The sequence below is a fragment of the Panthera tigris genome, chromosome A1 (genome assembly GCF_018350195.1).
Source record: "Panthera tigris isolate Pti1 chromosome A1, P.tigris_Pti1_mat1.1, whole genome shotgun sequence".
Taxonomy (NCBI): Eukaryota; Metazoa; Chordata; class Mammalia; order Carnivora; family Felidae; genus Panthera; species Panthera tigris.
The window spans coordinates 66,308,320-66,321,213 of NC_056660.1; the positions used below are offsets into that span (position 1 = coordinate 66,308,320).

At 46.8% G+C, this 12,894-nt stretch overlaps 1 protein-coding gene across 14 annotated transcripts in view; it reads right to left on the reverse strand.

Moving 5' to 3' along the window:
• ABCC4 (ATP binding cassette subfamily C member 4) overlaps positions 1 to 12,894 on the reverse strand; it is a 286,538-nt gene that overhangs the window by 46,925 nt on the left and 226,719 nt on the right. For 13 of the 14 annotated variants that reach the window (XM_042979281.1, XM_042979303.1, XM_042979308.1 and 10 more), the window contains 4 exons: positions 7,733 to 7,852; positions 6,346 to 6,456; positions 5,286 to 5,386; positions 3,502 to 3,693 (listed from right to left, as the gene is read on the reverse strand). In XM_042979281.1, the coding sequence (XP_042835215.1) occupies positions 3,502 to 3,693; positions 5,286 to 5,386; positions 6,346 to 6,456; positions 7,733 to 7,852 (524 nt within the window). The remainder of the gene's footprint in view (positions 1 to 3,501; positions 3,694 to 5,285; positions 5,387 to 6,345; positions 6,457 to 7,732; positions 7,853 to 12,894) is intronic. The other variant, XM_042979341.1, reaches the window with a different exon arrangement.

Below are 12,894 nucleotides of genomic sequence, written 5' to 3' on the forward strand. Positions count from 1 at the left end.
TCAGCAGGGTGGTAGCATAGAACTTTCTAGAGTGTCATGCTCAGTCACAGGGGGTGGGATAATTCATGAGCCCAATTTCAAACTGTCAAAGGATATTTCCTAGAAATCATGAGTTAGAGTCATCCACAACTGCCTGTGGGAGAGAGGACTTTACCAGGGTGGTGCCTTGTTCCAAGGCAATTCAGAGACAAGAGGTCTGGGTGGGCCTGAGAGTCAGCATTTCCAAGAAGCTCCCAGGTGACACAGGTACCACAGCCTGGATAGCAAGAAATTAAGAAGTCAGCAGGGGAAGGGAGGCAAGCTGGAGTGAGGGAAGGGGTTCTTGAAAAAATATTATGTAAAAAAGGAGAAAATGTAGGAAACTAATATTTTTGCACGTTATAGCAAGGTCTAGTACACATCTGTAAAAATGTATTATCCAAGTAATAGGTCTGAGCAAGAAAAAAAAATAACAAACCAAAATTAATCTACTTCTAGAGCTGGAAAATGCTTTAAAATGGCCCAGTACTCCTTAAAATGATCAAATCAACCACAAAATCATCTAAATGAAAAATGCAGCCAGTGTTCAGAATCTAACCAGGAAGCCTCGGGTGCTATTTACCTCATTTGGGCTCTTCATTTTTACTTGTTATTTCTTCCATTAATTAGAAACCTGTTTACTACCTATTACGTTTTCCTGTTCATTAGAACTCCGGGGAATCTGGACAGTACAGGAAAAAGCTGGAAGAATAAAGCACTGCTTCTGCTGTGTTGGCACATTCCCACATCGTCGACCCCACAACAGCCTCTCCCGATCAAACCCCGATGCAACCCCAAAGGACGGGGGCGGTGGTGTCCCTAAATGCTGGGGTGGGTGGGGAGGAAACGAGACCTGGGACCTACACAGGCAGTGAAGTCACTTCGTGACTCTGCAGCCTGGATATGATCACCAATGACATAAACGGAGCTGAAGGCGACACCACCAGTGGACCAAGACACAAAAGTTATTGGCATTATTGTAACTATCTCCAAATTCGATCCCTACCCCCAACATTGAGAATCTCAGAGAATCCTATGATTTGGGGGTAAAGACCGAAAAATACAAATCTGTTATGTTTCTAAGTTGTACTACAGTTTCTTAGGTGATTCATAATTTACGGCTTCAAGAGAAATTTAAGACGCATGCAGATTAACAGAATTATGTTTAGAACATGCCATCTGATGGGCACACTGTGAGCAAGCAAACATCCCTGACGGTGCTCACAGGGACAGAACTTCATCATGAGCTACAGTTAACGTTTCCCGGCACAGTAGCCCTCTCCTCACCTGCATTAAGGCCGGAAATAATCAGGAGCCAGCTTTTGCCATGTGATTTACTACAGCTGCTCCCTGGGTATCATTTGGGCATTAAGTTCAACATTTCTTCTTCCGTGTCGCAAGGGTATAATCATCACATTATGGCTACAGTCCACTCAACGGGTCTGTGGTAGAAGGAGCTTGAAAGAATAGTTCTTCAGATATCTAACACATCTAGGTGTGGGGTTGCTTGCAGGAGCTGGCTGGGAAGTATGTTTTTGATACTGGTTGCTTCACACCTGCACGTTACTCCCTCCCGTCCCAGCCAGCAGACCCTCAGCACCCACTGTGTGCCCTGCAGGATGCCGTTTTCTGGGGGAAGAAAGATGAAAATAGGATGCTCCCTGGCCTTAAGCAGCCTCAGGGTACTGTGAGACACAGACCCCAAATGGCACAGCAGGCTGCAAGTGCTACCTTTTATGCTTTAATTTTATGTTTTTGTGGTAAAATGCACAGAACATAAAATTTACCAGCCCATTTCTTAGGTGTACAGTTCAGGGGTGTTACATACACTCACACGGTCGTGCAATCTCCAGATTTCTTCTTGCCTTGCAAAACTCAAACTCTGTCACCATGAAACACTAACTGCCCACTGACTGCCCCCGAAGCCCCTGGCACTCATCTCTCTACTATTTGTGTCTGTGGATCGGAGCAGGCTAGGAATCTCGCATCACAGGCTCTGTCCTATTTTGCCCTCGAGCTGATTTCATTTAGCATAATGTCCTCGCCGTTCTTGCCGTGTCAGAATTTGCTTCCTTGTTAAGGCTGGAATACCCCACTGTGTGGACGGACCACATTTGCTTATCCACCCATCCACTGATGAAGAACGTGCAGTGCTTCCACTCCAGGCATCCATAATGCTGCTAGAAAGTCAGGTGTGCTATGCCCGTGATCTTCAGGGGCGCCTAGGTGGCTCAGCCGGTTGAGCATCGACTCTTTATTTCAGCTCAGGTCATGATCTCACGGTTTGTGAGTTCAAGCCCTGCATCAGGCTTCGTGCTGACGGCACAGAAGCTGCTTGGGATTCTCTGTCTCCCTCTCTCTCTGCCCCTCCCCTGTCCGCACGCGCTCTCAAAATAATAAACATTTTAAAAACCATATGTAAGATGTGGAAGAATTGAGGGTCTCACAGAGGCAGATGCATTAGAAGTGACTGAAAATGAGACTTTCACCAGCCAAGTGACAGAAGGGAAGGGTCTCTTGAGGCAGAGGGGCAGTGTGCGCATGCTGGGGACAGGGGGATCGGGGGGCCAGGGTGCAATGGAAAAACCTACACAGTACTCATTTGGGGGCACTGCTCATGTTAGGAGTTGAGGCTGGAGAGGTAGGTGGGGAAAGAGCTTCCTATGGCCTTGTCTATTCTGGTTTCACTGCTTCTTCAAGAGCCCAATCTGGTCTGGGACGAGGGACCCAAGTCTCACTGCTGGCAGACTTAGACGCTGGCAAGTCTGTTCTCCGTGTATCATCCCCTGTCCCCTTGGGTTGCCTCTCATCAACTTCAAGCAAGTCTCTGAGCCCTTTACTGCCTCCCGCTGGGGGCTCTGGCTCTTGAGCCCTGACTGGGTCACAGATTCCGGGCTCTTCTCTGGTGGCTGAGAGCTGGCCTGCAGCCCCAGCTCCAGTGGACTTGGGCCTCGATACGGCTCCAGCACCAGCTTGTCCAGGCTGGGAGCTACCGGGGGCCACATAGGGATCAGATCCGTGTGCCAGAAAGAAGCACTCTATGGGTGGAAGGACGGGGGGGTTGCTTATAGGAGGGCAAGTCTGGAAAGGGACAGGGACGGAGGGCCATAAACAGAGACCACCACGGGAAGGAAGAGGAGGATGTGAGAAATACAAAGCAGTAAGAATAGGTGGGAACCAGAAACTGAAGTGCGAGTGACGAGGAGCTCCCAAGTCTCAGGCACGAAGAATCAGATTTCAGAGAGTGTCCTGGCTCTGCCCACCAAGCACCATGAGGCAGCTCACAACACGAGGCAAAGTAATGCTGGCATCCCCGTTCCGTGGTCAGTTTCCAGGCAAGATTTACCAGTAAGATCATCCGGTCTAATTTATACCCACAGAGACACAAGGAGTCCCCCTGACACATGACCAGAAAGCCTGCAGGTGGATGAAGGGTTATATCTGTAACTGAAATTGTCAAGAGGCAAGATGGTTTAAACAAACCTTCTCCCTTGGTTTAATGAGCGCTGTCATGTGCTTCAACACCAGAGGCCCGTCTAAACTGTATGTGAAGTTAACATTATCAAAGACAATCATGCCTTCTTGGGGCCAGGTCGGCGGAGGGTGGTTCTGATATTCCCAAGGGGCTTCTTTCTCAAGGTCTGTATATTCAATCACCCTTTCTACTGAAATCATCTGAAAGACACAGGACATCACATGGGTTAGGAAGGGAGGTTCTCATCCATGTTAAGAGACTGTAAAATGAAATGCTCTTTGATACTAGCTAGTTAAGTATATCTCAGGTGCCAATACCCACAAAGAAGGCATCTGATGAGGACTGATGCAATTTACACACCTGTTCATAGTCTTGTAACACTTTCACTTATGGCTACTTCCTTCAGCATTACATTGAAACTACAAGAATTAGAGAAGTAAATCCTAAGATTTTATTTTTCCACTTTTCACACCTGAACAAAAAAACCAAGGATTTTGTCAAAGAAAGGAACACTTGTGGCCAACCATCTGCAATCTTGCTACAGAAGAGCCATCTGTTTCAGGGGAGTTGAACTGCCTAAGTCATCAAAAAAAACTTTTTTTTTTTTTTTTTTGAGAGAGAGAGAGAGAGAGAGGGAGGGAGGGAGGGGGAGGGGGAGGGAGGGGGAGGGAGGGGGAGGGAGGGAGAGGGAGGGAGAGGGAGGGAGAGGGAGGGAGGGAGAGGGAACAAGCTGAGACAGGGAGACACTATGAAGCAGGCTCCACACTGAGTTCAGAGCCCAACATGGGTCTCGATCCCATGACCCTGGGATCATTGACACCTGAGCCGAAATCAAAAGTCGGACGTTCAACCAACTGCGCCACCCAGGCACCCCCGTCAAACTCATTTTAGGGGTGCCTGGGTGGTTCAGTCGGTTGAGCGTCCGACTCTTGATTTTGGCTCAGGTCACGGTCTCACAGTTCATGAGTTCGAGCCCCATGTCAGGCTCTAGGCTGCCAGCACGGAGCCTGCTTGGGATTTTCTCTCTCCCTCTCTCTCTGCCCTTCCCCTACTCATGCTCTCTCTCTCTCTCTCTCAAAATAAATAAATAAAAATTTTTTTTTAAATCTCATTTTCATGATCAGTCACTTTCTACTCTGTTAGAAGAGCACGCTGGAAAGATTTCTCTTTCATTTCTCTTCTCATTTCCCTTCAGGAGAAGGTGCAACTATTCCAAAGAGGAAAGAATTTACTTACTAAGGCCTCCTGAACAACCATCTTGACACCTTTGCCTAGCACATTCTGAGAAGGAGCTTACCCTACCAGAAAGAAGGGACATTAGCAAATTCAGGTGCTCAACAACATACAAGAATAAATGCTAAAATGAGGCAGAGGGAGGGTAGGCACGCAAAGGGAGATACCTATTAATTAAACGAACCGCCTCAAAATACTGAATTCTTTTATCAGGAATGAGGAATTACCCATTAAGAAGCAAAAATAAATAGGCCTCTAAGAAATTAGCTTATATCCTCTCCAGGACTTCAGAACCTCCCTCCTACAGAGAGAACATTTATTACATTTGAAGACAGCTTGCGGTGAATCTAAAACCCGCTGACATAGCACACAGAAGACTGAGGAAAAGATGTGTATATTTTATTTTACACTAACTTTAAACAGATGGAAGAAGGATCTGAAAAACTTGGTTAGCTCCGATGTAAAAATAACAGTTTTAATATTTTACATAAGAAGTGCTTTCATGCCCTTTAATGGCAGGGAGACTTGAAAAGGCTAAGAACGTAAAGATAAACATTACCATATTCTCCACTTCGGCGCTCTGCCTGACGCACCACTGGAACATCCCCATGAGTGTCAGGGCGTAGGACAACGCCAGGCCAACCTGCCCGGCATCTAAAGCTAAAATAGGAAGGAGAAGGGGAATCAAATCAGTCCCATTCTTAATCCCGAGTACAGGTCCTCCTCTCACTCTACCAAAACGACTCCTTTGTAATACGTAAATACTTGACACATGATGATAGTAATAGTTATACTTTTACTATCTGATGACTAAGACCATAAGACAATAAAAAAAAAAAAAACACTATAAATTCAGAAAGACTGTTAAGTGAGTTTATGAACTCCAACAGGACTGACAAACACCTGACAGTATTGCATAGGTGACAAACAATGTCATTATTCAGACTTTTGGCATTACTGTTTCAAGAATCATTACGTAATTTCACATTCTACATCCAATGCGACCACAGTTAGAAACCACTAAAAACAAGGCAATGGGTTCTGAGAGCCAGCCTTGAAATCTAAAATACTACTCTCACTGTTCCATTATTAATACTATGATTCAGTGCTGTCACAATGGAATAGTCAGGGGTAGTGAATTCACCCCCTGCACACCAACACCTGCTCATGTGGTGCCCACCTGGTGGGGAGCATAGCATTCTCTCCTGCTGAATGGCTTTATCAACCCAGTGTACCAGGCTTGCATGCCCAAGAGATCCCAGTAGCTCTCAAGTTAAAACCTAAAGCCCTAAGCTGGACAAAACACTTAACGGAAAACTTGGTTCTCTCCATATTCTCCAGACACTTCCCCAGGAAAGTACAAAAAGTTAGCTGCTACACTCACATGGTCCTCAACCTATGCAAAGATAAAAGAAACTCATCAGGGTCCAAATAAGCACTCTACACAGACCACACAGCAAAATCACACCCGGCCCAACACACCGCGAATGCTTTAACGCGATCCGTTAGAACAAGACAGTATATGGTATTGGACAAGGTGGTAGGGTTTAATTTAATAACTGTAAACGCAGCTATAAATTGTAATCATACCACAAATAGTTATTCACATCTGTACTTACTTTTTGCCAGAATCAGGGACCCAAAGGCAACGACAATGACAAAGATGGCGCAGATGGCATCCAGACGCACGGCGAACCATCGGGACGTAGTCAGAAACAAGAACCATGCCTCTGGGTTTGCGAAGCATAATAAGCAAAATGAGTAAGTCGAAAAGCCATGTTAATTACTTTGAATGCGGGAGAACACTTTGCCCGGTTGAGCTACACGAGAATTTTTTCTCATGGAGAGCAAAGCTGCACACCTAAGGAACCAGAAGGTTCCGGAAAGCCAACTTCTGACACAAAGCAATGTATGGTACAGGCAGGAATTGGTACAGTGGCTTTGTGGGAGGCATGCATTGAAAAATTCAACCAAGGGGCGCCTGGGTGGCTCAGTCGGTTAAGGCGTCCAACTCTTGATCTCAGCTCAGGTCACGATCTCATAGTTCATGGGACTGAGCCCCACAGCAGGGTCTGTACTGACAGTGTGGAGCCTACTTGGGATTCTCTCTCCCTCTCTCTCTGCCCCACCCCCACTCACACTTGCTCACTCTATAAATTAAAATAAACTTTAAAAAAAAGAAAAGGAAAATGCAACTCAGAGGTTATAAGTAGAAATAGGATAATAAAAACCTCGGAAAAATGGGCTCATCAGTACCTTTCTTAGAGTGCCAGGCTCAACATGAAGCTTATCCTCTCACGTGGTTTACTGTTCCCAGCTGATAACAGACAGCAAAACCTCCACTTTGTTTCCAGTACTTTCCGTACCTACTATGGGGTCCTGCACACAGTGTTTATTCCTTAGGAGCCAGTATCTCAAGGATCATCTTGCTAAAAGTTCCCACATCAAGTAGGTAGCAAATCTGACAATCAGGAAACTGATTTCCTCAGCAACTTCTGTCACCCTGAATGCTCTCAAAATAAGAGTTGGCAAACTATAGCCTGTAGGCCAAACATGGCCCACCACCTGTTTTTGTAAATAAAGTTTTATTTGAACACAGCCATGGTCATTTGCTGATATACTATGTTCGGCTATGTGTTCCTGTTACAATAGCAACGCTGAATTGCTATAATAGATAATATGGTACACAAAGCCTAAAATGTTTCCTATCTGGACCCTTAACAAAAAAAAGTCCATTGACTCCTGCCCTAAAAGGACAGAAAGTGATGGAAGGACAATGGAAGCCACTGGGGGTAGGGGGGACGGGGAAGCAGTGGTGTGACAGGGGGAAGGGGGAACACACAGGGGATTCTGAGAGGAGTCATGGCCCACGGGAGAGGACAAAGACATGCTGAGGAAGGATGTGGGGCTGGGCTGGTGGCAAGACAGACAGAGAGGTGCTGCCCAGCAAGGCCAAGAGAGGGGGCATATACCGTTCTTTGAAACCATTTCCAGAAACTCACAGACCTGAATGCAAATCCTGGTGTGCGTCGAACAGTTCCTGGAACCTCTCTTCAGCTTCATATGCCCGGATGGTCCAAAGTCCCTGGAGAGACGACGATAAGTGGGAAAACACCGGGCTCCGTGCTGGGGAGGCAGACAGAAAGTCGGTGAGGCGGGACTGAGGAGAGCACCTGCCTCTCGTGCTGTGTGGCCGCACATCCCACTCAATGGCACACCCAGAGCTTCTGGACGGGCTGCCCAGGGGAGAAGGGACGATGCCCCTCCTGGAGAGGAACAAACACGTCAGCCCTCAAACTCCTGGTCACACCACGCTTCCCTTTAACGACCCGAAAACACAAGTTTCTCTTCGAACCTATCTTTGACAAAATTCAAATCATGGCTAGATTTAAATAACTAAATTCTTTCTTTGCTAACTCATTTGTCCAAGGTCCTCCTCCAATATGGCCTTCCTCCAGAACTCTTCCCTGACAGCCTTCTGGGAGGAAATTCTGTTCAGGAATTTTTGAGTCGCTAACGTTCTTACACTAAATTCTGCTACAGTTCTCACCACACGGAATCATGGTTTGCTCCACCTGTGACTATGAAGGACTGGGATCTAGTCAGTATGTCCCTGAAATGGTAACAGGTTGGTGAGAAGTTCGGTGAACAGCCAGTCCCGCTCCTGCGTCAAGAATCTCTTTCTGGGTGACAGAGAACGCAGGTATTGCAGTGCCCTTGCACCCACGGGGCCTGTGCAGCCACAAAGTCTTTGAATAGCTTTGACTTTGGCTGGAGGCAACTCCCCTGCTGGACACCTGGCCTGTGGAGGTCACTGCGTGACAGTGACATAACTCTTTCAGAACCTGACCATGGACTTAGCAGCCATTCTCTTTTGAGTAACTTCATGCGGGCTTGGGGCCTGAGGTCATGTGACCAGCCATCTGTTTCCCTGCCATCTCCTCTAAGAGCACCCTGTGTGTCAGCACCAGGGGCTGGCTCCTGCCCACCAGGGAGGTGTTGGGCAGGGATGGTCACGTCTGGCTTGCATCCCCCACCATAAATAAGGCCATGACCAGCTGTTGTCAGGGGCAGGACTGTGAGTCTGTGGCCTCTGTCTGGGATGAGTAACAATTTGTGCTGTATCAGCAGGTAATACTTGACTTATCACTTTATTACCTGCGCACCTCCTAGAGAAGACTTGTTGGGAAAACACCTGGGTGTTCAGGGGAAGGGCAGATCACTTATCTCCTGAGATGCTACAGAAGTTTTATAAAATGACGGACAGAAACAATTCAGAGAAAAACTCAAACTTACTTCAGAGACTGATCCTTAGCCTGGCATCTGAACGCCTGTCTGTGTGTGACAGTTCAGTCACATGGGCACCGCATGTATGGGGGACAGGGATGCTGGGCACAAATGTGCGGACACAGAACCTCCTCCTGGAGCTTAGTGTCCACGGCTCCTCAGGCAAGGAGGAGGCAGGCTTCCCCACAAAAGACAGTGGGGCTCAGAGAAGATGGGACACCCTGGGCTGCGGGCCTGCTGTCCACCTCCTCCATTGCGGACCTCTTTCCTGAGATATTGACTAAGGACATTAACTGTTAGGGGCCCGTGCCTGTGATGCTCCTTTAAGGAAAAAGACCTTCTCTGAACCGAGGCATGACCTAACATTTCCCCCTGTATCTACTTCCGGCAAAGAGCCTTAAGTGATTCGGTGGTGGTTTTGACCATCCAGTTGTATGTTTGTGATCTAGCACCCACACCGCTCTCTCCCTTCATTTATACTGAGTCATCTTTAGCCTTTATTCATTTTAGCTTCCTTTAAGTTTGTACTTTTAAGGCAGTAATATGAACATAAGGGGACTGAGTTCATGCCCCAAAGAAGAAAGGCTGCAAGCTCCGAATAGGCCTTTTCTGCACTTCTCAGCACATGTCCTAGTCTGTCCCCCAAGACGTGGTCAATGTGGAAACAGGGTGCTTCCCGGGATGACTCAGCAAAGTTCCAGAGTTCCTATCAAGAAAGTACTTACAGTCCAGCTCCAGGAAACACCAAGAACTCACTAGAACCATGTTCGTATTTCTTGAGCAAACGGTGTGATATAAACAGTTTCATCACAGAAAACGTTTCTAAGAAGGAAGGAGATGTGGCTGCTGACTCAGGGAGAGTCCTTGAGTGAAATGCTTCAGCGTGGCCACCCCCACCCGTGTCCCTCGTCAGGAGATCAAGGTTGCAGTTGATTTTCTCTGGCAGGGTTTCAGAGTGGGGTTGACTTTAGAAATCAGGGGTCGCCCAGCTTTGAAAACCAGTGAACCCAGAGACCCCACCACTAACTTTACCTCACACCCAAGAGTTCCAGGGGTACAGCAGGAATCTGCCCCTGAGAAAAGCTATCCTGTCTCTCTCACACCCTACTTAGGACTGAGTGGGATGCCAGGATGAGTGAGTTGGAGGGTCTGCAAAGAAAATTAACTGGCACAGAGGGAAACAGAGTGCCAAGGCTCTGGTATGTTCTCTTGCCCAATGTAATGCCTTTTCCCCCACAAGGATCGAGCTGGCTATCCTGAAGTAGATCCCTGTAGCACCCATGGTGTTAGCCAGCAGTCACAGGCAAATGCAACCTTACGTTTCACAAAACGGACACAAGACTGACGACTGTGTGTCCCATGACCCTGAGGACTCTTTGGGACAGACCCTTCCCCAAGAGGGAGAAGGCAGTAGCTGCTTCAAGGACCTGACAGCCATGCTATGGCTTATCATTTACATTATGTGAGGCCTGCTGGTTGTTATGGTCTTAATTCCCTCACGTTCAAGGTTCTAGCACCTTTCCGAGTGGCCAGGGAACACTTTACAGGCATCAACTCACAAGACCCTTGCAAGAGTCCCACAGGGCAGGTGTTGCTATATCTTAGAGGGAAAAACAGGCAGAAGGATTAAGAGCACTGGCCAAGATGAAGTAAATTAACCCAAGTGGTAGAACTGGGGGGTCAGACCGAACTCTCATTCCCAAGGTTGTGCTTTTAATCACTGCCACAGTGTCTCAGACAGAAAATAATCAGGTTAAAGATGCCAATGTGTGACTAAATGCAGTTTTCTCCAGACTTCGTAGTTTACGATTAGAAAACCCCAAAATCAGGGCGCCTGGGTGACTCAGATGGTTAAGTGTCCGGTGTTTGATTTTGGCTCAGGTCATGATCTCACAGTTTGTGAGTTCAAGCCCCGCATCAGGCTCTGTGCTGGCAAGCATAGAGCCTACTTGGGATTCTCTCTCTCCCTCTCTCTCAAAAACAAACATTAAAAAAAGAAGAAGAAGAAGAAGAAGAAAGAAAACCCCAAAATCAAACTTAGTGAATATCCAATAGCCTTACCCATTATCATACAGATTAAGCACCTTCAGTTGAACAGTCCCTGGAAACCCATCATGAGAACTTACAACAGCAGAATCGAGAGTCAGTCAATGGTCTGAAACACGTGGCACACATTTAACTCTCCCCAGCGATGCCCATGGCAGACACTGCTAATTGATCACAGTACCCTTACACATGGAATTTGGATGTGGCTGCATAACTCAGACATTGCTAACCGATCAAGCAGATCCTGATTTGCCTGAACGATGCTACCATGCTCACTTTTGCAAAAATGGAAACTCATTACAATCAACTGCGTATTTGTCAGTAAGGTAGTTTAAATGCCAGCCTGAGGTTTCAGAGGCAGCTAGGCAATAGGATCTGAAAATAATCCTCAGGACCTTCAGAGTCCTTTCAAAGCACAAGGATGAAGCAGATTTATGCCTTATAGTCAGAGCAATCAGGTATCCTCTTTTTGTCCTCCTTTTTCCTGGTGGCTCCAGGGATGGCCTCAAGAAATACTATCACTGCTTAAAGAAAACAATAGAATTGCTATTTATGGCACAGACCCACAAGCCAGACAGATGACAACAAACAGTTCTAATCAACTGACCACCACATTAGGTTATCTGGGAGTGAGGAAGAAGGAATATCTGTATTTAAAGTATTGTCACAGCCTACTGGGGTGCAGGAATGTTCACAATATTCCCAAATACCCTAGGGGTCATGCTAAAGTTCTCAAAATCTCCAGATTAAGCACTGGGAAAATCCTATACTGTTTCTTGAAAAAAGCCTCATGAGGTCCCCTTCCTCCTCTCCATTTCCGCATGGATGGGGAATGGCCCTTGTCCCAGACAAAAATCTCCACCTTCTTCCAGAGACCTCGTTTTAAATAAACCAGAGACCTTCTTTGCAACAAGACTGACTGAAGTCGACAGACTCCATTTCATGAGCGGCCTCCACTTATAAAATGTCTGGAGCCTTGTTGGCTCCACAAAAGACGGGCTGGAGTTCATCCTTTATTCCTCCGCCTTCTCTAAGCTCCGCCACAGTAACCTGTTGAGAGACAGGACGGCCCACGTTGGGACTACACTGCCTGCCGCCCCAAGGCAATGCCTCACAAAACCACACCTCACAGGAGGTCAGCTGGTTCTCTGACGACTGAGAAGTTTTCCTATAGCTCTTATAAAATCGATGCCCATTATCCTTTATGCAAATGCTTATGACAAATGTCTCTCAAAAATATATTATTAAAAAAGAAACAAACGGGGGGCACCTGGATGGCTCAGTTGGTTGAGCATCCAACTTCAGCCTAGGTCATGATCTTGCCATTCCCAAGTTTGAGCCCCGCATTGGGCTCCGTGCTGCAGCTCAGAACCTGGAACCTGTTACAGATTCTGTGTCTCCCTCTCTCTCTCCGCCCCTCCCCCACTCATGCTGTGTGTGTGTGTGTGTCTCTCTCTCTCTCTCTCTCAAAAATAAACTCTTAAAAAAAATTAAAAAAAAAAAAAAACACATGGGGCGCCTGGGTGGCTCAGTCAGTTAAGCGCCCAACTTTGGCTCAGGTCATGATCTCATGATCTCACCACTCGTGGGTTCAAGCCCTATGTCGGGCTCTGTGCAGACAGCTAGGAGCCAGGAACCTGGAACCTGCTTCCGATTCTGTGTCTCCCTCTCTCTCTGCTCCTCCCCTACTTGCACTCTGTGTGTGTGTATGTCTCTCTCTCTCTCCCTAATTAAAAAAAAAATTAAATTAAAAAAAAAAAAAAACAAGAAATACACACACACATGCCATAACAAAAAAAATCTCTTCTGTCCCGATGAACTTGTATTTTTCCAGA